General features: G+C 37.6%; 1 protein-coding gene across 2 annotated transcripts in view; it reads left to right on the forward strand.

The window, feature by feature from the left end:
• Positions 1-27683, forward strand: part of EDIL3 (EGF like repeats and discoidin domains 3) — a 234104-nt gene that overhangs the window by 127625 nt on the left and 78796 nt on the right. For both annotated transcript variants that reach the window (XM_042023048.1, XM_042023047.1), the window contains one exon: positions 8172-8285. In XM_042023048.1, the coding sequence (XP_041878982.1) occupies positions 8172-8285 (114 nt within the window). The remainder of the gene's footprint in view (positions 1-8171; positions 8286-27683) is intronic.

Raw genomic sequence — 27683 nt, forward strand, 5'->3', positions numbered from 1 at the left:
GTATGAAGGAAAATAATGCTAACTTACCGATTTGGGTTCAAACTCATTGCAAAAATAATTCAACTTGTTGGCACGTGCCCACCTACACTCTTTTAGCAAATCATCCATTTGGTCCAGTGCTGCATAAGTTACCCCTGAAGCTGAGATTTTTGGAGCATTGCTTGTAATGAAAAATGATTCACCAGCTGATTCACTTTTTAATAAGATTTTTTTTTCCTCAACTACAGTTGAAATGATTTGTCAAATGCTTATTATATAAATAGCCAATTATTTTAATAAGGTTCATTGGTAACGCTAGGAATAGTTGCCCCGAAGATGTACTTCTACAGTGCAAAATTAAATGGTAAGTTACTTAATGGGACAAAGATTTTCATGCCAGTATTCATTAAAAGTAATTAAAAATGAAAAATCTGCTTCGATACATATTAAAACTTTTAAAGTAACAACTCCTTTAAAACTAATAAGGAACATCCTGTCTAGGCTATTGAAATATCACATTAGATTAAAATTACATCAGATGAAAAGCCATTAAATAGGCATTTAAACAGGTAAATAGAAGATCAGAAAATACTGACTAGTCCAGTGTTGGAAGTATGACTCCACAGAGAACATTGTAATAACTTTTCAGTGGCTATAAGGAAAAGGTAAGTATTTTGCAAAGCAGAGAGTAGGTACCTATGAGGAGTATAATTTCACTGCATGATCTATTTTATGAGAGTTTTCAAAAATTAAATAAGGGTGAAAAAGTATCTAAAATACTAAAAAAAGGATCTTGTGAACACCATGAGATATATAACTATTGTGGCAAAGATTCTTGTAGACCCCTATCTTATTTGAAATCCTTTGAAGCAGAAATTTAAAGTGAAAAAGTGTTCTGCAAAATACTAAATCGTGTCTTTTTTTGTTTTGCCTTTTTTTTTAATAATTACTTTTCTAGCATTCTACATTTAATCCTAGCATTCTGAAACATGTGGTTACACTTACTACTGTATGGAAATAGCCACTTCAAAACTTTAGTTTTAATTTTTTCTTTAAGTGAGGGCAGCAGAGAGGAAGTTCCACTATAGAACACAAAGATAGGTAGGAAAATGCTATAGATAACTAAATCTATTTTAAACTGGATTTATAAATACATGCCACTACTCTTTTCACTGATACTATAACTGAATATCTATAACTAGAATATTGAACAGATGTGTAAATTCTAGGTGGAAAAGATCACAAATTAACTGGTGGAGAAAGAAATTAGTCATAAAAAAATGCTGCTTTGTCCAAATCAAAGATTTTACTTACCACACCAAATTTAGGAAGGTATCAATTAAAATAAAACTTAAAAATAGTTTTTACTTTTCAGTTTCTCAGAGCCTGGATTTTTTACAAATCATAGTGAAGAGAATCATGCTGTATGTTCCAATTTTTCTTAAAACAAGTTGACCTAGACATATTAGCACCAATAGGATGGGAAACAACACTGGATTGTTACCAGGTAGCATGAAATATTTTCCTTTTTTTAGGTTTCAAGAAGGCTAATTACAGAAGTATACTGAAAAATGTGTAAACTAGAATTTCTAAAGAAGCCTAGGAGGAGATAAAATTGCTTTGGAAAAAGAGTGTAAGAATACTTAAGATGTAGTTTCTGCAGGAATTTTTGACAGGAACAACTTAATTTTGCCCCAAAATTGTTTTAGTTATGTGTATAGTGGTTAAAGTGTATTACTGGTTACCAGGGGGTCTCAAACATTCATGCATAATCAGTCAGAAACCTCTGACTTATGTCCACATATTATTTTTATTTCCATGGCTTACTTGTTTAGAAGGCTTCTTTTGAGTTTAGAACACAATCTTAGTAACTCTCTTACCTGACTTCTTGTCTTCCAAAAGAGCCACAGAAGGGTTTGGGTTGGAAGGGACCTTAAAGCCCATCCAGCATCACCCCCTGCCATGGGCAGGGACAACTTCCATATCCCAGGTGGTTTCAAGCCCCAATGTCCAGCCTGGCCTTGGACACTCCAGGGATGCAGGGGCAGCCCCAGCTGCTCTGGGCACCCTGTGCCAGGGCCTGCCCACCCTCCCAGGGAACAATTCCTGCCCAATCTCCCATCCAGCCCTGTCTTCTGGCACTGGGAAGCCATTCCCTGTGTCCTGTCCCTCCAGCCCTTGGCAATTGTCTCTCTCCAGGTTTCCTGCAGTTCCTTCAGGCCCTGCAAGGCCCCAGTGAGGTCAGCCCAGAGCTTCTCCTCTGCAGGCTGAACAAGCCCAGCTCTGGCAGCCTTTCCTCCCAGCAGAGCTGCTCCATCCCTCTGCTCATCCTGGTGCCTGCCCTGGCCTGGCTGCAGCAGCTCCAGCTCCTTCCTGAGCTGGGCCCAGGGCTGGAGGATAATTTCATATAAAATATTTGTACTGAAAGTGTCAGGAAGAATTCTAACAGGCAGATCTGTGATGGATAGTCCTGGAGAACATTTACCACAGTATCTTGTACCAAATACTCACAGGGGGAGAAAACTTTATGTGAGATTATGAGAGCAGGGGTTATACAATGTTTAGCCTCTAAAGGTGGGGAGCAAGAGGTTTGTTCTTTTTTTGTCTCGAGTGTAAAGCTGTTTTCTTCTCATTTTGAAGATCAGATAATAAGGATATCTCAACAGTGAATCCCTTCAGCATGACATAACACTTGAAGTTTCCTGCAGGTTTTTTTGGCAGAGTGTTTTTAGAGCCTTCTGTGGTCAGGAAACTGGCTTTGAAAAAGCAATCAAACCTCTGAATTCTCTGAAAAAACCTCTGATGCCTGTCCTGTGTTGAACGTGAATACATCCAGTTCAGATTTAATAACCTGTACTAAATTCCTGTATTTCATGGGAGTCTGCCCCAGTTCTTTTTAAATGTTTCACACCAGGGTTGAGGCAGTCATGTGCTTGTGCTTGCTTTTGTATAATCCTAATTAAATCAAGGATCAGTTATAACTGAAGTTACAGCTTATTTTTTTTTTTACATAAATTACAGACAAACATATTTTCAGAAACACATTAGAGACTTTCCTAAGCATCTAATTAAGATTATTAAAATAAATTATCATGTTAATTATTTATATTTTCTCTTTTAGTCAAAAACTGAAGGTGATCCACCTGTGCTTTTTCTGATTCTTTTTCATTCTGTTTAAACACATTTATTTACTTATTTATTAGCTTTTTAGGAAAAAAACCACAAACCTACAAGTTAACATAATTAGGAGAACTTTACAGTTTAGGCTTGTTTTTATAAACCATATGAATATGAGGAAGAATGTTTTGATTTGGTTTTTTTTGGTTTTTTTTTTTTGGTAAATATTTTAACAAAAATGTCTTACTCTTAAAGAAGATGTGTTTTTCTATAAGTGAATTGCTGTAATCCTTCAGATTTTATCATATCATTGTTATAGTAGCTCACTGTTAAAATAATTTTATTAAATTTTAGTTTCTCATGAATCAGATTATTTACCAAACAAAATGAGTATAATTTTATTCTGTTCCATGGATCTTTGCCATTTAGTGTTCCATAAAAATATTTGTGCAAGTTGGTGCGAATAATAGAAGAGTATGTAATCTGAGTTTCATGACATTAGGAAATTAATAATGAAAATCTGACTATCTGAAAGCTCAAGCTTAAACACCAACAGGATATTACACAACTCTGCAAGACAGATCATACATTTTTTTGTGTGATCTTGCTGATACAGTACTTTTTTGTGGATTTAATAATTCAGGATCAATACACAATAAAGAAAAAATACCTAGAATGCATTTTAAAAACCTATCAAGAACCACCAAGCAACTACAAGAACAGCTTAGACTAAACCTCAAAGATAATTATTCCATATTACCTGTTTGCTCACATTATGCCATACCAGTTTCCAAATGTAAAGATATTTGAACACATTGTCAGTTACCTACAACTTTTATTTTGAAGTAGGAGCAGGTAGGGAAGTATTTCAAAATATTGAAATATGGGGCACAGGAGGGAGTGTCAAGTTACTCAAACTGTGAATTGATCTTTATCCAGTGTATGGCTGTGGGTCTTCACAGAAGCCAGTTATGAAACAGAGGTTACAGCTAGGTGATTTTTTGTTCCTAAATTGTACTAAATTGTATCCTAAATTGACTTTATTATAGGGAAAATATATATTTGCAATATTAGTAAAGCATAACTGGATTATGTTTAATCAATTCTCCCAATAAAGGCCATGCTGACTTCCAGTGAAGACTTTTGAACATAAATGCTGTGTCTGTGATGGGCCAACCACTTTATCACGATAGAAGACTGATTTAAAGCATGGCTTGGAGCTGAGATGAGCAGACTGAGCGTGATCCAGAAGCCAAAACAAGGACAAAACCAAAGGATGAGGGAAGAATGTTCTGGTCGGCAGGAGGGAGCCTCAGGAAGCCTGCATGGCAAAAGGCAGTTCTGGACCAGAAACAAGGGTTCAGGTGGCAGGAACCAGGAATTTGGGCTGTGTAAAGAACAAGCAGGAAGGGGACAGGAACAAGACACTGGTATGAACTCACAGCCAAAGCACAGGATGTGTTGGCAAAAAAATATGCAGTTAAATTGAGTTTATTGGTCCCTTCTCCAGATAAAGCCAGGTTTATAGCAAGCAGCTTGCTGAGGGACTCAAATGGCTTTAAGTAAGAGTTAATTTTTTTTATTAAAATAGCTATATAATTTAAATACCCATTTCATGGGGGGGTGATTTTTCAGGAAAATGCATGTGACTATATTTAACAGGTAAAACCCAAAATGAGGGCTAGGTATTTTTAACTATATTACACTTGCAAGTAATAGTTTTTATTCACGTTTTATTAAATACTTAGAGAATTGTGTGTATATATATATAAAAAATCCATCAAAGGAAGTCAAAAGCACAGAAATCTGCCCCTTGATGATTCTCCAAGTCACTATGTGACAAAGACAAGTTCTCTATTACTTTCCTAGTTTCTGGCAGTGTAGTTTTGTTCCAGGCTGCACCATGACTGTGCTTCAAACAGAAGTGTGCTTAATAGCTTCCTGGTTATGGATTGATCTTAGGAGATAGGAAGTTTAAATTTAATCATCTGCAGCATGAAAAGAAACCTTAGCATAGCCTTTACTTCCTAATCAACTCTCTCAGCCCTTCAAGCTATTTCATTCAAGGAACAATCTATTTTCAGAAAATGGTCAGTTTCCCTGTTCCCTGCATCACCTTAAATTTCCGAATTCCTCTTCAGTAGAGAAGTCTTGGGAGGCTGGGCATGGGGGTGGTCATTTGGGGTTTTTTGGATTAGGGTTTTTGGGGTGGTTTCATGTGTGGTTTTTGTTTGGTTTGTGTTGGGCTGGGTTTTTTTGTGTTCTTATTTACTTTTTTTTGTTTGTTGGGTTTTGGGCTTTGTAGTTCCTCTAGGTTTTCTTATTTCATTTTCTTTATTGTTTGTTGGCTTTTTATCTAACGTGGACACTATCTAGAAACCCAGACTTTCCCTCTGCCTTTTGATGAGTCCTTTTCACTCAGGGTTTATCAGTTTTACGGAGTCCTTCTGTGAGGAACTCTGATTTCTCTGGCAGCACCTAGTTCTCTGTATTTTATTTGGAGCAAAGCATAAGAATCTGCCTCAAAGCTAAGACCTAACCTTGCTTGAAAAAATCATGAGCAACCTGCAGTGATTTTACTGTGCATTATTAATTTACATTAAAATAAACCCCTCTATCCCTCTTATGTAGATATGTTTTGTTGTCAGTGAAGAAATAGAATCTGATAACAGATGGAGGGTTTTCTGTATGAGGCTTTATTGCCTTTAGGAGCAACTACTCAAGAAACTCTGGCATTTTCAAATTTCTAGTGAAGTTTACTTCTTGTCATGATATATAACAAAGTTTGTTTTTCAGAAGGAAGGAACACACCAGCTGGTGTAAAGTGTGGTATCAGAATTGGCATATCCGGAAATTTGAACATAATCTCACCACAATTCATAGAGACCACCCTTAATTAAATATTCTGCATCTGCACTTTCAATCAAATGAAATAATAACTGGAAAACACATAATTTTGTAGAAATTATTATTTAACACATGCTAAAGAATGTTCTTTATTCTTTAATGCAGTTTAGTTGATTTTCTTTTCAACTAAACATGTCAGACCTGATGCAATGAACAATCTTTCCTCATTCACAAAATATGACATATTTGTTTGAACTGATGGGACTCAAGGTTCTGAAATTACTGGGAAAAATCATTGTAGGAGCCAAGTAACAAGGATAATAATTAACAGCTTCCATCCTTCTGCTCTGATCATTGCTGATTGCTCCATGGGGATGGAATACGAGGATTGCTTTAAAATGGTGTGGTGCTTCAAGCTCAGTTTATTTTCTCTGTCACCACACAGACAATATGAAATATTCTGGAAAGCTGTGCATTTTCTCCCACATATTACAACAGGAATGGCAAATTAGGAAAAAAAAAATCTTCAGAAGATATTGACTTTACACAGAAAAGCTTTTAAGAGGATAAATTACCACCTGCATCTCACCAAAGTGAGGGATAGTTCATATGTTCACTTAATGTTTTTTAGTTCGCAGTGACCTTGATTTTTTCCCCCCCCCACAAATGTGTTGGCCTGTATTAAAATGATGAATAACCTGATAAAAATGTAAGGTTAATGGGCTTTGCTTAGAAAGGCAAATAGGGAGCTGAAGAATCTTGTTAAATTTTATAAATACATATAAAGAATTTAATTTCAAACTGAACAGGTCTGTTCTTTGGTCATTTCCCTTGGCAGGTTTTATTTCTTGCACTCTAAGCTGTTACTCCTCTTCTTCATCTTTAATAGAAAAAATTCAGCTTACTCTAAAGTTTTATTATTCCAGTATGTGATATCTTTATAAGCAAGATATAATAAAACATGAGGGGTTAAAAAGAAGCTCAGAGATCCATTGCCATCATTAATTTTAATATAAAAATCCAAAATTTTCCTGGTTCAAACAATTGAAACTGGCCTTCATATTTAGCTGGAAGTCTGTCTCTGCATTTCTGCTCACAACAATGGGAAGATTATCCTATTCACTGTATTAAAACACTGAATATTTGAACAGAGATTCCCGGTACTAAAAAAAAATCAAGTTGAAAGTATAAAAGTTACATAGCAAACTATCAACTATCAAGCAACTTTGTTGACAGAAATGAATTTTGCTTCTCCTGCACAAAGGCATCTTGCATAAGATTTAGACATTTTTGTAGCATTTTCTTTAGTTTGTGTATGCCGGCACAGAAAAACCATTTGCATTTTGGGGACAGAAGCAGATTCAACACAACAGCAAGAAGCATGACATCAATTCCCAGGGCATTTTGCCTACTGGTGATTTCCCATATTATCTACCATGTCATCTACCATGTTTACCACATTCTCTACTCTGTTTAAAATGTTTGACTGCAGAGGTGCAGCCCTTTTGGACAGCAACATACAAATTCCGTTCAACATCTCTACTCCATGCAGAATAAATATAAATGTGGAGACTGAGAATTTTAATTTTGGTGCATGATTGCCCTCCCTCTGCCTATTTAATGGTGGCTGAAAAATTCTGCATCACATTTGAGAAAAGGAATCTGGTATCACACTTCAAGGCTACTACATTGAAAAACACAGGGGAGGCTTATTCTTGCAGCATTTGACAAAGTGCACTGGAAAAGAGGAACTCAAGTGAAATTACCCACCTTTTCTGTGTTTTGAATTTAATGAAATTTGCTGGCTTCTAGACTGAGTTATTAGTTTCAATTTTCCCACTAACTCATGCACAGGAAGGGAATTTTTAGATGGTTAAACAACCTTGTCAATTAGATGTTTAATGAATTAAGATGAACTGAGACACATCCTTTACTGGCATCTGTTGATAAAGAAGTTGCTACATTTCTTGAAGTTGCAAAGATCACTACTGATTCCTACATCAGAACTACTCCAGTTTGATTTTTTTTAAGGCCAAACTGTGACTTTTGGCCCTCATATCCTCTGGAATTTACAGTGGAAATCCTTGAGCAAATCTTTAAATTATATTGTATGATGGGACATAATAAAAATTTTCTCTCTTTTTTTTTAATCCGTTCTTTTAAACGTGTGTTTATTGCTTTTACTATTTCTCTGCTAATCCTGGCATCATCTTGTGTGCTTCCTGCAGATGTGAATGAATGTGAAGCTGAACCCTGCAAGAATGGTGGAATCTGTACAGATCTTGTTGCCAACTATTCCTGTGAATGTCCAGGTGAATTTATGGGAAGGAACTGCCAACAGAGTAAGTACAGCATGGTTTTAAAACTTGATTTTTTAATATAAAAAATTTATTCTGGCTGGGGTTTCATCTCACCAAATATCCTGTCTGCAACAGTAATTGCTACCAGATATCAACAAATGTAGAAACAGGGCAAAAATATCTGTTATTTGCTCTAACATGTCTCTAGCCTCTGAAATTTGGACCAGTGGTTTGGGGGGAAGTCATTAATAGAATCAGTAGTCAGTAATGGATCTGTCCTGGGAACAACCTCAAAGGATTTTTACAATAACATTTACTATGGATGCACCGTAAAGGTTTGATTCCTAAAGTTGCTACTACAGAGGAGTTCTTCATGTATGATAGACTAGGTAATCTTGAAGACCAAAAATAATAAAAATAGAATAAACTGCTTTGGCACAAAATGCAATATACCTTAACAGTTAGATATTAGAGACTCTTGGGTTTAAAATACTGTAAAGATGAAAGCTTATGTGTTTTAGTCAAACAAAAGATGCTAAAATGATGATATTGTGGAAAAAGCTAATATAGTTCCAAGATATAATACCTTACAAAGAAACAGGAAAGTATTTGACAATTAACATTAGTAGTGTTAAGTATTACATTCAAAATACCTGAAATACTGAGCTACTCCATGTACCAGTTTGGGCAAATTTGGAAATATATCCTCTGATAGAAGGCAGGTTACAACCACCTTCCCCCACCATTCATTCACACTCCACATTCAAGAAAGGGAATTTCTAGTGCAAGGAAAATCCTATGCTGTGTGGCAAAAAAAAAGTTGTTACAAGTCGAATACTAAATAAATGAAAACATAACAAAGCTGAAAAATATGATTCTTCTTCCCGTGTTTACATTGTGGATGTATGGGGGAGAGTAGAGAGGAAAACAGGATGGACAAATAACCACAAATATATCTTTAAAGTAGCTTCAGTAAATTTCCCAGATATATGCACCACAAGAAAAAAAACCAAAATATTTGAGGCACCCAATATGATATGTATGTAGTTCTAGAGAGAAATACCAGATTAAGATCTACTTTGAGGAATTCACAGGTCTCTATGGCTACCTGAAAGTATTTATAGAAAACCCCCCTATCTATGAAAGCGTTTTCCAAAATTTGCTGGGGAAGCAATTAGTGCATTTCCTTATTAGGTGCAATTGAATGGTCATTTGGAAGTCTACCAGGAATCTCATCCATCTCTTCAGAGTTTATCCCCTCTGTATTTTGAGTGCTCCGATAACAGATCAAATAAACCCAATCTCCTGTTTTGCTGGAAATGGGTTAGTCACAGCTACTATTTAAGTGATCACTGTGTTTTCTGAACCATCATCTGTTATTTTGTATTCCTTTTTTTTTTAATAGCTGTATGTGTAGTGACATGCAAAAATAACTTCCTGTGTGAAGTTGCATATCTTATATATTAAACTGAATTAAGTTTTATGTATGTGTATATATAGGCATAGATATACATATTTCTATTTTTGAGAGCATATAACAGAAAGTATATATGTACAAAAAAATTTAAATTTTCCAGTTTATTGAAATAGTTAAAGAATTCTTCTGTTGAATTGCAAAATATGTTACCCACACTCTGTCTTTCTGGTTTGTATTTTGGAGGATTCATACTGACATAAATATAAATAGATATAGTTTACCATCTCTATAATTCTGCACTACACCATTTTCTATAGCTGGGCTTGTAAATACCCTTTTTGTTTTTTACCCATTAGAAGTTTAGTTATGTCATCACACTTAATTACGTAATTACAAGTAGTTATTACACATTCTAATTACACCATCAAAGTTTTACATATATTTACAGTAATCATATAATTAAATACTGTTATGCTAATTATGTAAATTACTGACTGCTGTCTCAGAATTACCTCACAAAGCTCAAAGATTCCTGAGTCACATCACAGAATATGTAAAATATCCTGGATCTAGAATAAAAAAATGCAAAAGTGCACCATGCAAGCTGCTTTTCCAGAATGCATTTTCTAATAGTTTATCTAGTTTGATATAACCCAAATACCACTGCTTTACAATAATAACTTGTCGTGTTACTCCTGTACTTTGTACCTAGGACAGTTTTTCCTAGATTTCCACCTACGTTCTCCCTCTTTTTTAATTCCACCATTTTATTTCACCACAATTAATTCCTCCTAGCTAATCTCCTAAAAACTTTCCTTTCATTTTATCTCATGTGGAGCACTTTTCAGGTGTGACACAGCTGTTGTGCTACACCCAAGTCCTGAGAGCCTTGTGTGACACTCACCCCAAATCCTTCTGAGTAGTCCCAAGAGCCTCTGCAATAACTAAAATGACCTTTTAACCACAGTTGGAGCACCTTGACCATCCTCTGAGTCTGTTTCTGGCATGGATGAGAATTGGAGTTGTTTATATTCAGTTTCTTTCTTTTTCTTTTTCTTTCTTTCTTTCTTTCTTTCTTTCTTTCTTTCTTTCTTTCTTTCTTTCTTTCTCTCTTTCTTTCCCTCTTTCTTTCTCTCTTTCTCTCTTTTTCTCTTCCTTCCTCTCTTTCTTCCTCTCTTTCTCTCTTATTAGCTATGGCTGCTTTTAGCAATTCAGGTATAAATGGTGTTTAAACCAGCTTCTTCTCCTTTCTGGGAAGCACAGGATGAGGCAAAATCAGGGTAAAGTGGAGTGTCACAGCACTGATGGCCTCAAAACATATTCAGCCATTCTGGAATGAGCTTATCAGCCTGTTAAGAGACACTTCAACAAACATCTGGTATTTACAGAATCTGCCTGCAGATGTTTAGCAAACACAGAACGGGAAGAAAACACCTTTCCCCATCTTCTGAATGCAAAATTTAAACTATATTAATTCCACATTACTTCCCAGATTTCTTAAGGCCTCAGCATTTCCTCGATGCAGCTGCATCTCCTTCTGTTCTTCCTCTCTCCGAACTGTTTTCTTGCTCCTGTGCTGAATTCCGGATATCAATTATGATCATGTCCATTACAGCTTTCCATAGTGTTGGAGTCTCCATAAATAAAGTACTGCTTCCAAGACAGTTCCTCCTGGGGTTGGAGGGTTGGTTGTTTTTTTCTTTCATTTTGTGGACCACAGCATTCTCTTGCAGGCACTTTCATCAGTGTCAGGCTGCTTGCATTATTCAGTGCAGATCTGTATTGTTAAAATCTCCCATGAGCAGCATGGGTAGTGAATTGCAGTAATATGTGAGCAGCTCCACAGGTGATTTTAGATCACTTTCCCTTCCATTTAAGTATTTTTAATCAAACAGATGGTACCAGACAGTGGACACCTTACAATTCCACTACTGTGCATTTTGGAACTGTGTTTTGCTAATTGCGAAGAGTTGCTGCCATTAAAGCATATGGCAAATTTTCTCGTGTTTTTTTTCTTTAAAGGTCTAGATCAGAATAGTCACTGTAAATATTTTTTTACATATGCTATGGCCCCTCCACCTCTCTTTCTGTGGATTCAACATGCCCGTATGTAGGAGAACTGCATTCAAAGCAAATGCACAAATTTGTTTGTCTAGCATGTCAGAAATCCTGCTAAGCAGTGTACTTCCACCTTGTTTTCATTGATTTCCACCGGTTTTGTGTGTTAGTACACAATTGTGTTTATATTGCTCTTGGTTGCCTCCATCCTACCTCTCTGTGGAAATCAAAGTGGCATTGTCTTTCCATTTACATAAAAATGCCCATTCTTTCGATGTCTTTTTTACTTAAAAAATTATCTGAAAATATGACAGATCTAGGCATAAAGAGATGTCCAAGACTTCTGCTTACATACAGCCTTGTACTCTCAGACTTGACAGCTTCATCCAAAACACACTAATGCACTGGGATTTTAGAATTTTCCATCTCTCAAAATTATTCCCAGGGAATGACCCTGCAGCTTGATTTATAGCATGGGATAAATAACTTGTTTTACAGTATCTTTTCTAACAGACTCTTATTCCGTTTCATGCAATCTGTATTTCACTTGTGTCTTTTCAAGGCAGCATGTTGGGTCTTTTTGGCTTCAGGTACTCGTCCTTTGAACTCCTCTGCTTAATGCTCTCAGTCTTGGGTGAATTTTGAATATCTGTGTCTTACAGCTCCAGCTCTGACCAACCCTGGCTCAGCAGGGTTCAGGGTGCATGAAGCCTCCATGCTCAGGTTCAGAAAAACCCTGCTGAAAACAGATACAAAGGCATAAAAAGCACACAGACAAAACAAAACAATTTATGAAACATTAAAAAGCTGTGCTTTCAGGGGGAAGATTTACATCTGATGAATGGTAAAGGAGATCCCATTGTATATATATCTTATTTCCAGATTACTTGCTCAGGAACCATGGATTCAAGGCCTGAGATTCTTTACTCACCTCCAGCAAATATGTTGAGTCTTAAAGGCTGTAGTGAGCCACTGTGAAACCCTTCACCTGCCAGGAATCAACACAGGCTTGAGTTCCCTAAACTACTATTTATCATAAAAATCTCTTTCAACGAGATTTAGGAGGGCCTAGTCTTTCCTACAGCTCAAAATATCACTTTGATTAATTCTGTGAATAATGCATTGTGGAGTTTGGGTTTGGTGGTTTTGAATGTCCGCCAGTTTCATGATCTCAAACACTGGTAAATATAAAGTCAGAAGTCACCGTTACACAAAGCTGGACAAATATACTAATGAAGGACTGGCAAGGGAGAAAAAAAGGAAGGTAATTAATAGAGCAGATCAGTTCTTTGATCCAGTGAACTTCACAGCCACACAGGGCTGGTGTGAAGGAATGGCAGGGGAAAGAGCCTGGCCCTGAAATCAAGGCTTAACACCAGTTAAAAAATATGAATCAGACTGTGGTCTAATCAAGAAAGTAGAAAATCTTTAATTAGTTTTTAAGGCAAAGAGAAGGGCTTATTTGATTTTTAATACTTTTCTTGCTTTGTTTCACTTCAGAGATCACAAAATTTAAAAGCCAGAGTTAGCTTATTCACCAAAGACACACTGCAGAAAAGGTCAGTAAATATGTACATTTCTGCTAGTCATTATTTCAATGACAAATTCAGGACTTCAATGGAAAAATTAAGGAAGTTTTATAGATGTGCATACATATATATGTGCACGTGTAGATATGTGTATACAAAATTACTAATCATAGAGAATTAATTTCTTGATGTCCTCAGGGTAGTTAATTTAACATTCACATGATATCCTTGTGGATTTATGGGGTTATGTGTGGTTAATCTCAGACAAAAGAAAGAATAGAAAAAATTTCATGCCTAAAAGAATTTTATCCATTTAATATCAAGTTAATAGTAATATTGGATGTGTGAGCCCCCTGGATTACAGAAATATCTCAGAGCAGAAACATATCAGAAACACACCTTGAAAGTGCAGGAGGGAGAATTTTTACATGTCAAATGTGACTTTAGGCCATGTAATTCCACTCAACCTCAGTAATTTGTCCTTTTTTGAACATGTTATAAGAATAGAAGCAAAAATTATTTCAAAAGTTGAATTGTTACTTGAAAGAGAGGCTAACATCAGTAATAAGAATTCTGCTTTATGCACATTTGTAACTATTTCAGCTAGTCTTGAATGGAATACAGCTCTATATTTGCACTGGACAAAACCCGTCTTGAATCTCTTGCTGAAAATGATGAGTTATGTGGAATCTGCCCCATTCTGTGAATATTGTCTGCCAGGCATTTCTGCGTAGCGCATTGGTATGAAAGTGCAAAGAGGCAGAAAATGTTATAGAAATGACAGAACACATTGTTAACATTGAAATGTTCTCCCAGGCATTTCAATGACCTAGTGAGAAATATTAATCAAACTCTAACATTTCTAACGCTGAGCCTTCAAACAAAGCACACCCTGGCCCTTCCAGTGGAAACTTTCCCTGTCCAGGCCTCCCGTGCACAGCACAGAGGTGTTTGCAAAACTGGGCTCAGCAGATCAGAGCTATAGTTCTCCCTTTCAACACAAAAGGGAAATGAGCCTGATCTCTCTGTGTTTGATGTTGAAACAAAGTCCACAGCCCTGTGCTTTCGGGCACATTTTCATCCTGCTGCACTTGCACTGTGCAGCAACGTCTCTCTTTGAAAACTAATTTCTCAATATCTTATTTTGATTAGGCAGAGGAGGATTCAATCTTTACTGAGACACCTGACAGAAACTCATTGTAAAATACTCAGGCGAGTCCTGAAGGCTCAATAAGAATATTTCACGTGTAGTTTTTTCCTTACTCCATGAGTCATCAAGTGCAATAATACCTTTTGTGTGGTGTCAAAGCCCACAATATTAACTGACCCCTATATTCAACCCTGTATTGTTGACTTTGGCTTGAACCACCTTGTTGGGCAACTTTCTTGCCATGTTTTCTTACTTAACCTCTGCTTTTCTAAAGGGTTTGTGTCATTCTTGACTCAGTTGCCCTCAGTAAAAAGAGGATGGACTCAGGGATTCCTTCTGCCTTTCTTCCTACTGAGGGAACAGTACTTTTCAGTAATACAGAATCCTAGACACTCACAAAAAGTAGAGGAGAAAAAATCCAAACTCGTCTTATAAATATGATCCACTGTTCCTTTGTTGGAAGAACTTTTATATACATTTTTATCTGTGGCAAAGCCTATGACAATGAATATTTCAGTATTTCTAAGCCTTAAAAGAAAAATTACAGCACTCCATTATTCTCAAAGTAGCCCCTACAGCTCTTAAGTTCCTGGTCTGGTCAATAATGCACATTCTTTTTTTATGTCCTCACAGAAATGAAAAATAATTTGCAAGTAAGAAATTGGTACTATAAAAGAAATAAAAGCTGGATTGTAGATTGTTGAAGGAAGCTCAAAAGAAATCACGGATTATTACGACCAAAAAAAGCCCCTAAAAGCATGGAATGAAAGACCACTAATGATTATAAATGTATGAAAAGGGTGTATATCAAATATAAACATATAAGGGTATGTTAAATATATAAATTTACAGCTGCAGTCAGTTTAAAAAAGTTCCCAATAGCCAAGTCATAGGAACATTTTTTCTGTTTTAGGTAGCGGTCCAGTTGGAAAATAAGGCTTATTATATAAGATATTGGCTATTTCTTTCCAAATAGATTGATTGTGGAGGGTGGTTTTCCATAACAATTAGCCTGGTCTGGTCTGCTGCTACCCTTTGGTGGACACAGGAATCATAGATTTGAGTAAAATCATCTCCAGGGCTGTACAAACTCCTCATAAAAAAACTGTCTAGAGCTCTGCAGTGTTTAACAAACCAGGTACAGGGTAGAAATACAAGTGAGCATGGCATAAACCTTCCAAAAGTTGGAGGTTTGGAAGTTGAGTTACATTTCAGAGTTTCATTTAAGTCTTGGAGCTCGAACCAAGCTGTGAAACATGAAAATCCATATGAACTAGAGAAAATAAAATGGAACAAAACACAGTTACACGAGCCCTAAATGAACTAAATCTCCATGCTCAGCACAGCTCTCCCACCTGCAGCTTTCAGAAAGAGAAGGAAATGTGGTATGTTCAGTGATCAGCTTCCCACCGAGGGAAGATTCACGGCTCCTGCTGCTCTGGACAGACGGAGAGTCCGGCACAGCCACAGTGCTGGGCACTGGTGCAGCCATGTGTGAGGTACCCTGGAGGGGATGCTGGGGGCTGGCAGAGATTCCAGTCCCCAACTGCCACCACCTCCATTTGTTGCATGCCATTAGATGATGCCAGGGCTTGCAAGGGGATGAGCCAACATGAAAGATTTGGTGGAGGCGCAATTGGGAGAGAGAAAGGCTTCATTTTCTTTCAGTCATGGTGATGACAAAGAGAGACTCAGAAGGGTGCAAGTGAGTTTTTGAAATGAAGGAGATTGAAAACTTTAAATGTTCACAACTGTGATAGAGTGCTTTCTAAGGAAAGCTGACAGAATTACTCTGAATTCGATTTTCCTTTGTACCGGTGACTGTTTTCTAGTATTTATGCTGAATGTAATTTGGCCAGCTCTTAGTTTGGTGTAGATAGAAATTTTCTTTACAAAAAATATCATGTAAAACTTTTAAAACTGAAGATCACATTAATATCCATTGCTGATCCAGCAAAATCTGGTAGACCCCACCCCTCAACCTGTTTTCCCTCCACTGGCAAATCTGTATATTTGACAGTAACATCACATGCCTTCACTGAATATCAGTTTCAACGTGTAGTTTGCAATATTATATTTATTGTTATTCAGATAATATCAATTCCCATTTATGCTCCTGTTACTGCTGAAACCTGATGCGATAATTACACTCTTCCTGCTTTTTATGCACTTCAATTTCACCCATCTGTGATGTGAGCTTTCATCATAGATGTAGCGCAGAAAGTAAAAGTGTTGTGATTCACAACATCAAAGCTAGAGAAAGACAAATAATGCTGGGAAATTTACAACTCTGAAAGCAAACTTGAATCCTCATGTCCGCTCTCAGCAAATAGGATTATTTTTCTTTAGTAATTCTGAAAAATGTCCTTGTTCTTCTGGATAGGAGCTTCCACACAGGAAGATGAATATCAATTTTATTGTTATTACTGGAGCCTGTTCCTGTTATTTTTCTTACCTCTTGGTCCTTCCATGATATCTTTCACAATGCCTTTTTCCCTTCCATCAGGTGTGAATTTGAATGAGTGCTTGCTTTCATTCATTTTTAGACATAGGTAGTTTTACTTTTTCTTGATAAAAAAGGTCAGGTGGAAAATCCTCAAGAATTAAATTTCTTTCCCAAAGTGCACAGTGGAATCAGTTCAGCCTCATCTCTGCTGAAGGTGGTGTGGGTTTTCCACTGAGTCCTCTGCAGGTGAGATGGGGCACAAGTCCTTTAAAAACTGTGCTTTAGTCTTAGATATACAAATATATCTGCTGGAAGTAAAATGGTAGTTAATAATGGTGTGCAACGTGTTTGCCCCGTTTATGTAAGTTACATTTCTCTAGAATTGATTGTACATTGTTTTAAATATTGAAACGCTATTATTTAGGCTGTTTGTTATTAGTATTTGGTGTTGGAGAGTCCTAATTTCAGAGACTTTCCACACTTTAAAAAAAGTGGGATAGATGGAAAGCCTAAATTTTAGTCACCAGCTAGCCCAGTGACACCTGTGTCAACTTTGCTACAGCTGCAAAGTACAGGGAGAAGCAGACCCCAAGGAATTCACCAAGACAGGTTTCTGGGTAGGGAGTTTGGTCAATTAGTGGGAAAGAAAGGTGGGAGAAGGGCAATTTTTGTGAGCAGCAAAAGCTGCGCCTTCCCACAGTGCCCATGTATAAGAAATGTAAGGCAGACGAGTGTTTCCCTTTGGGAATGCTGAAAGGCCACCATCCTCCTCTATGACTGGAGAAGCAGCCTGAGGAAAAGCAGATTCCAGTCTCGGGTGTAACTGGCATTCTTTATGGAGCACGTTCAGAAGGCAGTGTAAGAGTCACAGACAAGAATTCCCAGTGTCCCGGGAGCTGGGGCGTGGATAATGTGATTCCAGATTTGATCAGACAGGGAAGGAATTTCCTTCTCTTTTGAGCAGACACTAGTCTTGTTCACTTAAACTTTACAGCTCCTGAAAGGCACATAAACCTCCAGCTCAAGCTGCCCCATTTCCAGTTCACTGTTATTCACGTTGTTGGATGCAAACGAGGATGCTGAAGAGACATCCTAGTCAAGTGCTCATGTTCCTTCCTTGCTGTGAGTTTTGCTGAGATTAGGTCTTCTTGCAAAAGACAAGACATTTTGGGAAACAAATTTCCCTGCTCTGTCAATTCCTGTTGCAGCTGAATTAGCAAAAGAGCACCCAGCATTGCAGTGCTTTGGTCCTTGTAAAGCCAAAGGGATTGGAAGTCACAAGAAATTTTACAAAGTGAGACTTAGACAAGAAAAACACTAAGAAGATTCTGGGGTCATATGAGATTTTTGCACTGGTAGTGAGGACATGGGATGAAGAAGATATTGGGAATTTAAACTGAGATGTTTAATTTTTTATTCTGGCATAACATTTTTTGATCAGTCCTTATGGTTATCTGATAGTTTAGTTTAGTGCTATTTCTACTTTGTTGAATCAAAAGAACCAAACCAAACAGCTTGGCACTGCAATTTTACCTTGTGCAACTTCATATGAAGTTTCTTAGTACAGATAGGGTCTCCTGGCTCACATTCAGACAGCAGGGTTTAATGAATCAAGGGAAATTACTGGAGTTACACCTATTTATGTATTGCTGACAGGTGATTTCCCATTTGCCTTTTGTTATAACATTTATGAATAGTTGTTTTTACATAGTTATTAGTGAAAGTTACAAAATCAACCTACGCCTCTTCAAACACCTTCAAAAAGCATTTTGTAAATTAGGTGAAGAGATTTTCTCCACTGTAAATTCAAATATTTATTTATACTTTAGTCTTGAAACAAAAATGCTAAATGATTTGGATTTTGCTGACTACATGATGTTACCTAAACACTAGAAATGTAAATGTCACAGTTATCTATTTTCTTCATTGACCATGTTTATTTTTATTTCAGGAAAGAGGATATTATTTCTTAGTTTTTCAGCTTAGAAATATAAACCTCTTCTTGGTAATCCCCTAACCAACTTTTTTTTTTCTGTATAAAATTAAATTATTGGATAATTAGATTTCCTACAGAACACCAACTAAAGAGCCTATAAACAGCATTAAAAGGATATGCTATTGAAAAAGTAGCTTTTTAACATTTAGTTTCTATTCTAATGGAACTACTGTAGGTATGCATTATGCATGCAGAGTGTTTTCTTGGAGAGTTTATTTTTAAATACTCTGGTTATATGAATAAAAAAAAGGATTCTTAGCTAAATTTCACTACCATGTTAGTGGTAAATTTTTAAGGAACGTAAAAATCCTTCATATTACGTCCAGTAGTTCAACAATGGGTGGCTTAATATTGTGTCTCTGGCTGTGGTAATGACAATCATAATTTAACAGGAATATTAAAAGTACACCCCTGGCCAGTCTCTTTAGTATCGTCCTTGGACCTGCAGTGCCTGAATTGGTCCAATTTGTTTTTGAGCCCTTGGATGCTGCATCTTCTTGAAGGTTCCAGAAGATCACAACCCACTGTGCAAAGAACTATTACTGCAGGCCTGGGCCCTAGGGTATATCACCGTGTCCCGCAGCTATAGGGAGGAGGAGGAGGAGAAGATCCAGCAGGCAGGAATTGTGCAGCAAGATTGATCCATTTAATTATTTTACAAACTCTTTTATAGACTTTTTTTCTTCATAGTCTAATTGGACAAAGGATCAGCCACCCCTTGGGGGTGATTGGCTAAAATCCTAAAACATCCATTGTCAAAATATTTTTCTACTATACCATAAACAAGACTGTTCAAGGTTGCAGGTGGCTTGGTTGTTTACATTCACTGCTATCTCTTCTGTGAGAGAGAAAAGTCTCTCACGGACTTAGAAAATAGCAAGAAAATCCTCGCTAGCAGCATTTTTGTATCTACAAGGAACGATGTTCTTTTTAAACAGGCTAAGCTGATTTTGTGAATTTCAGTGACTGCTCCCTAATTTCAGTGATGTCGAAGTGATGAACGGCTCTGAATTAATCTCATCCATGTTTATGTAAAGTTGTGTCCCTCCTCATTCTGCTGCTCTCCAGCTTGAACAATCCTCTGCCCTTTGCAGCCGCAGTGGCCATTTCCACGTTCAACACAGTGCGGGCATATTTTAGGGATTTTGTTGTAGATGCAGTCTCTTCCATTTGTGTAGAATGAGGTTCATCTGTCACCCTATTGACCACTTACTCAGTTTTCCATGCCCTTGTAGAGCTGCTCATCATCAGAGGGGCATTTGATCCAGAGACCTCCAAATTGGACAGTTTCCCCATTCACATTTTTCTCCAGGTCACTGATGAGTAAAACTGATTACAGCACTGACTCTGGGGGGATGCCACTGATAACATTTTGTCCTGAAAAGACATTTTCTGTTCTTTAATTAGACTTCTGTCTACAGCAGGGCCATTTCCCCACTCCCTGGCAAGATCCTTTCATGTGGAACCTCACCAAGCGCCTTCTGAAAATCCAAGTGTGCTGTTTCCACTGTATTTCTCATATCCTTATGCATACCATCTCTATTAAGAACTCCAACAAGTGAAGCAGAACTGCCATTTACTGGGGGAATATTGGCTCTTTTCCACACCTTTTCTTAGGTTCCTTAGGTGATCTTAATTACAGAACTATCAGTACACCTCTGTAGCCCCTAAATCTTTTTTTGGCCCAGTTCTTGAAAACACTATGCCATGAAATCACTTCACTGCTAGAAAAGAAAAAAAGCCTGAAAGACGCCAAAAATCCTTTTTCTTCCATTTTTTTTTTAAATCTGGGAGTGCCTAGGAGTTGCCTAACTTTATTTTCAGTCTGTGTCCTCAGCATGGAGCTTGTAGAGCACATAAAGGCAGAAAGTTAATTTTATGACCTTATTATAAAAGTATGAAAGAGGGTTTGATAATGGCAGTGCATGGCAGTCACTCAGCAATAATGGCACTCTTAAGAAGTAGAAAGTAACATTCAATTTCTTTTTATTTGATTAGTTCTGATGGCCGTTGCTTACACACATGAACCATGCTGGCCACTGTGGTAACAGAGTAATGCACTGCTTTTGGGGAGATGCTACATCAGCATAAAAAGCACTTAATCTCTTTCGACATATCAGCAAATAGGTGCAATTCTTCCCATTACTGTCTGAAAAGCTGTCTTCTGCTGCATGGAACATAACTAATCACTTCATTTTCATGTCACTTCCTGCAGACCTGAAGCTTAACACAGCATCCTTTGAAAAGTTTTGCTTGTCTGAAAGTGTCTGTGTGCTCGTTAGCTGCTGCTGATGCAAATTGGTGAAGATGTTGCCTTTGACACGCATTATTTTATGCGAGGGCATAAAACAAGATTAATCATATCCTGCACCTCAGTGCTGCAGTACCACACTGTCTGCTAACATCCTTGGGAGTCACACTTCAGAAATCAGAGTAATAATAATTAAAATGTTAATTGGTCAAGAAAATCCATTTTGTTTTGTTTTAAATCTGTGGAGCAAACCTATGGAGATAAATGCCTTTTGTTAATCAGATTTTAGAGGTGAATAGCTTTATAAAATCACCATATCCAGGAATGTGAAAATGTGCTGTTTCATTGTGTAGTTAGGAGTCACCTTGAAGTTACAAAGCCTGTGACTTTTTTTTATCTAGTAGTAGACAAAAAATCTGACACAATCACAGGCACTGCATGTTCTCCAAGCCTTCTGAAGTGCAAAAAAAAAAAAAAAAAAGGTGTTTGTAAATTCTATTTTGCAATTTCATTTGCATTGTATTGACTAGAAAGAGGAACACACGATCTGCTCCCTTGTCCCAGTGGAAATGCTGATTAAATTCCTTCAATGGGAATGAAAGCATCAATTTAGTCTTGCCCGTAGGATGAGTCTTCAGAACAACAATTAACACGAGGCGTTACAACTGAGCTGCTCAATATCTCTCAGATCAGAACACGGGATTTGTGGAAAAAACACTTGAGCTACCAGGACTGAGCAAACAATTTGATCAGCTGCAGAATGATTGAAATACCAAGCAGCTAAAACGTGCAAAGCTGAGCTGCGTTGTGGTCACCAGTATTCTCCAAGCACCAGCCCATAAGATGAGACACTGAATACTCAAGCCCAAAGCAGCACCAACACACTGGAACTAGAGGTTTTTAGTTATTCGTAATGGTCTGATTAGCTAAACCACATTTATAGCTCACATGACTGTGGTATTACACCATCTCCTTTGGCCAATGGTGATTTTAAACTCATTTTAGAGGTCTGCAGAGTTTTAAAATTTAAAAAGTTAGTGTTCCATGCACAAGCTCTTGCACAATCTGGAATCGATTCCGAGTGAAAACCTGCCCCTGTGTGGGAGGGCTTAGGCTTTGCTTGCCTTTAAAAGTGACGTTTTAAGAGAAGGCGTAAGAAGAAACAGCTGCTTGTGGTGGAAGAAGAAATACCTGTCACAAACTTGAGAGCAGATGAGATGGAAGTAAGGATGTGCCTGGCAAAAAACAACAGCAACAAAAAAAATTAAAAGATTTACAAAAGAGATAAAAAAGGAGGCAAATACGTTTCAAAAAAGGAGTATATAGGAACATACCTGCTGTGTCTGTGTAACCTCCAGCTGCACTGGTACACTGCTGTCAGTGCTGCTGGACCACTGAAGCCTAGCCGTGAAACACTAAATGAGATAATGAGCTGCGATAGATGACTGTGCTTCACACAACATGTGTGATCTGCAAGAAGGACTGAAGTCAAACTGAATGTACAAAGCCAAACCAGTGCTTCAAATAACTTGATTGTAGCTCCTCTTCAGTCTGTCGTGGTGGGAGCTCACATATATGGTCTGCAGGCACATGCAAAGGCAGAAACTTCTGGTAAAATGAAAAGTCTCCTTGGGCCTCTACCTTCCCCTGGAAATGAAGATGTAATTCCTACAGTTATAACTTCTTCTGCTTTTTAAAATATGCTGATTATCCATACAGCTATCAGCAAAAAATTGATTTGGTATAGGAAAAGAAGCAGAATTTTTGTTTGTCAGCTGTCATTCTGAAAGGCTGGGACTGAGTGGAAGTTAAATACTTTCATATTTAAATTTATTTTTACAAATTGGAACTGCAAGCACATTATAAAATGGACAAAGCATACATATATCTATATATATATATAAATATATAGTGTTCTGCTTATGACTCACTCCGAGGGGAGAAAAAGTGCTAATGAACAAATTATTTACTATTATTTCATGCAATGTGTAATTTAATATGTAATACTGGATAAAGTCAAGTACTTCAGGGACAAATCTTCATCCACTGTAAATCAGTAAAACTCCAAAATCAAGAGAACAACGTCAGATTGCTCCTACTTGGGAAGGAATCCTCTGGGCTGGTTTGATGCTAGGATTTTCCTGTCTGTCAGCATTGATTTGAAAACAACTGGGGTCACAAAGATTTGGAACCAGAACATCTCAGAAAGGATGAGGCTGGCAGGGCCAACTACTCCAGCCTCCCTCCTTGAGTAGGGACCTCTTGAGCCAGCTGCCCACGCCTGCATCCACTCAGGCTTTTAGTGTCTCCAAAGATGGATCTCCATAGCCTCTTGTACAACCTGATGCAGTGTTCGACCATTCCCACATTGAAAAACCCCAAACACTACCAAGAAAAACCCACCAAAAGCAAAAATATAACAACAATAACAGAAACACAACACTAAAAAAAATTAAAAAAAAAAAATACACCGAACAAACTAAAATCCCCCTCCATTTAAAAAGTAAGACCAACCCCATTTTGTCATGTTCAAATGGAATTTCTCATTTTGTAACTCGTTCCCATTACCTCTTGTCCTACTAATGGGATGACTCCTCGGTGTTTGTTCCCTCCCACCAGACATTTTTGCACATGGATAAGAACTCCCTGAGCCTTCCCTTCCTCAGGCTGAGCACTTCCAGCCCTGTCAGTGTCTCCTTGCAGGTCAGATGCTCCATTCCTTTAATGACCATGGCCCTGTGCAAGACTCACCCTGGTAAATCTTTGTCTTTGTAACAGTGGGGAGCTCAGCACTGGGCTCAGCACCCCAGATGTGTCTTCCCTCTGCTGAGGAGAGACATCCCCTGCCTTGACCTGCTGGAAATGCTCTGCCCAATGCTGTTTTTGTTGGCTATCTTTGCCATCTCGTGGTGAATTTCCCAACCAGGACCCACAGGTTCTCTCCTGCCAGTTCCAAAGGCACATCAACCTTTTTGTGATCATGTTTGTCAAACAAAAAAACCAAAGTCTGGATTATTTTTATTATACTCATTTTTTTTTATTTTGCTCATCTCCTCCTCAGCATCTGTTTCTCAAAGACCTCTTTCTGTAAAGCCCAGGTATGTTAAATGCCTAGTTACTTCTAGCTTTGCAGGTAATAGATCATCCTTTATTTTCAAAGCAATATCTTTCCAGTGTTTTTAAAATTCATTGCATTCATTTCACTTAATTTTAGCCTCCTAAACCTAGGCACTAAGCTGCTCTAGGTTTTTTCTTGGTCAGTAGACACAGGAAAGCTAATTGCATCTGTCTTGAATGCTTGCTTAATAGATGATGACATGATGAAAATTGTGGTTTAGAGTTGCCGGTTTCCTCCCACAGATGACAAGCGGAGCTTGAGCAGGTAGTCTGGGGTAGATAAGGAATTTTTAGGTGGCTGAAGCTGGGTTGCATGAATTACATTCTTTATGTTTGCTTTGTTTGGTTGGATATTTCTCTAAGCACTTCAGAATAATGTCCCTTTTATGGTTCAGTAGATGTTGATAAGGAAAAATAAGGGGATTTAAGGAAAAATAAGGGGATTTAAAAAAAAATAAGGGGATATTAAAAAAATCTGGATGTAGAGATTTATGCTTAAAGTACACCACAGAGTCACAAATAAAACATTTTACTGCACTGCTATACTAATAAACGAATTCTACTACTGCGTATATATAAAACCAGAATTTTTTGAACCTTCATTCTGATTTTTTTTTCTACCCTAATAAAAGTGCACAACCTTTAAATTAATTCTGTCTTTTTAACAGGGCTTCAAACCCTGATCCTTAAAGTTGCTTTACATGAATATAAGGTTATATCTACACCAAATGGCTTCCGGGAGCAAGATCTAAATGAAGATATCTGAATTTTCAGTTATTAAAATGTTGGATGGGTTATAGAAGAAGATGGAAACAGCTTAGAGATCATAAGAAGGGCTGTTTCTGTGCAGCCAGATTTAAATTACTGTCATTTGCATGCCGTGTGTGTCCAGGACGGTGGATATAGCTCATATTTAGCATATCACCTCACCAGTATATTGTAGGATATTCCCATCCTTTTGCTTCTTTCCGAAGAAAATGTATCCCATTGTAATGCAGGATTCATATGAGTGCCAAAATGTAGTTTTTAAACTATTCCAATGAATACCTCTTGCAGCAATTTCAATGAACACATCTTGTAACAAGCTGTGCTATCATTTTTAGGAGCAGTTGCTGTTCTGATGGACAGGGGGGAATAAAAACAATGCCAAACCACAAAAGGCAGAAAGAACATCTCTAGGCAGCAAAATAAGAATTGCTTCTTGAAAAGAATACACTCTTCTCCTGGCAAATGAACATGCTCGTTGTCAAGCCAGCTGGCAGGAATGCTAATTACCCTGGTGCTGGGATCCCACTGATTTCTGTTGTGGACCTGCTCGAAATGCAGATTGTCCTTCAGTGTGGCTCTATCCTGTCATTCCAGTTTCACTTTCAAGAGAAGCTTTGGGTTTGGGTTTTTTTTTCGAAGTTGCTTTTTGGAACAGGATGATTTAAGAAGGATCAAGTGTTTACCACGTGGATGTGTATGTCATGACCTGCCTTCAAATTGGCAATAGTTCTAGTTGGTTATCTACTTTAGGTTAAAATTATTAATTTTTGGAGTAGAAATATTGCTCTGTGACAAAAAAAAGGTCCTTTGGAGTGAATTCAAGGATAAGAGGAGAAACACTACAATATAATGCAATAGGCACATAGGTAGGGTTTTGTTTATGCTGCACACTCCATGAACAAAAAAAGAAACCTACATGCCACTAAAGATATATGAATGCAAATATAAAGCCAAGAAACTCTGAAAGAAGTTGTCTGTAGTTGTCAAAACAGTGTCCAATTAGCAAATTTCCTAAAATAGCTGGAAAGCTGTTGAGTTTTCTTCTATTGTTCAAAGAAATATTTCTATCACTACCCGAGGAGAGGAGAAATGCGTGGATTGTGCAGGGGCCAGGAGTAGCAAATAAAGGTTATTTTTCAATGCAGCCCTTTGGTTTTAAACCCCAAACTTTGGCTTTAAATACCTAAGTTGTGCTTAAATTGTTAATTGGCTGAAGCCTTTGCCACGATCATTTGCAACAGCTAGAAACAAAGGAGGCAATTAATAGACCCACCGTTGCACAAATCTCCTCCACCCGCAGCTGCCTGAGTCCAGGTCCACCAAAAGATATTTGGATTGGTAAAAAGAACTCAGAACCATGTATTTTTCATGTCACTGCACCCCAAGCTAAAAATAGTAATAATCAGTTACTGTTATGAGGCAATTAGGGGCTATGGCTTCTTTGTCTGTCATCTCTTAGATAAGTATGACAATTATTTTACTTGAAAGCTACTATGAATTTACATTCTATAGTATGAATGTAGTTAACATCTTATGAGGAAGGTTAGTTTTTAGTGTTGCACCATAATTTGTTTTATTCGGATTAATTTTAGCGGTATTTGAGTGGCTGTGAGTTATGTCGATGGTTAATGTCAACACTCAGACATGGTAGAAATGTTATTTTTCACAGTGTCAATTTGAAAAGTAAAAATAATTTTTCACATAAAGATTAATGTATTTCTATATGAGAGCTCAACACAGTTTGAGAGACTAAAGGCCTTACTGCAATATAATTTATTTCTTTTTCCAGAAATTCATATTTGCTGCTTGAGAACAAAATAAAATAAAAGTAGTGTCTATCAGTGAATTGTCAAATGCTGTAACTTAAATAAGTGGTATAAACTCAGAGGAAGTATTTTGGATTTGGTAGTTAAATAACTTTGTGTTGCAGCCAAAGTTCAGCCAATCATTTTCCTGAATTCTAAACTTTATTCTGGATTTTGGGTCGTGCCTGCAGGTGTCCAGTAACTCACATGGCAAGGAGAGGTGTGCTGTTCTAAGAAGAGAACATTTTTGTCCACTGTCATAGAATCAGGACACAAAAAAAACTGGAATAAGAAAGAGTCAAGTTGCACTGATCAAACACCAAGTGGGGTTGTTGAATGTTACAGTGCAGATACTGCAACACGCATATCAATCAGTGAGGCCCATGGAAAAGAAATATATATGGACTGATTCTTGGTAGATGCTTCAGAGAGATTTTCAGAGCTGCATGGCCGGAGGTCAGCCGAGGAACTCCTACAGTCATGGGACCCGAGGGTCCTTGCCCACGCAGGGGAACACAAAACAACCAATGGGGAACGAGGCTGACCAGGCAGGGGCAGGGAAACCCTGTGTCTCCCCCCCAGGGCCCCTCTCCCAGGGCTACATGGCAGGGGGAGGAGACCCCGACATTTCACCCGTTTATTTTTAACAAGAGAGATTTAAAATTTAACGTTGAAAACAACTGGATAAACATAACAAGAACAGTTTCAAAACAAAACAAGCCACCCTCCTGAGTCTTTAAATGTCCAAACAGGTTCTCTGGAACATCTTAAGGCTGACAGAAGGGAGACAGCACTCTCTGGGCATGCTTTGTGGGGAAACTGAGGCAGGAGAGGGTTTCTTCCATTTGTAGCCGTTGGAACTCTAAACAACAACAGTTAATTTCTTCCCTCCCCCTCTTCATC

Source organism: Corvus kubaryi, unplaced genomic scaffold (genome assembly GCF_017639235.1).
Source record: "Corvus kubaryi isolate FWS band 111438036 unplaced genomic scaffold, C.kubaryi_AGA036_p1.0 37236, whole genome shotgun sequence".
Lineage (NCBI taxonomy): Eukaryota > Metazoa > Chordata > Aves > Passeriformes > Corvidae > Corvus > Corvus kubaryi.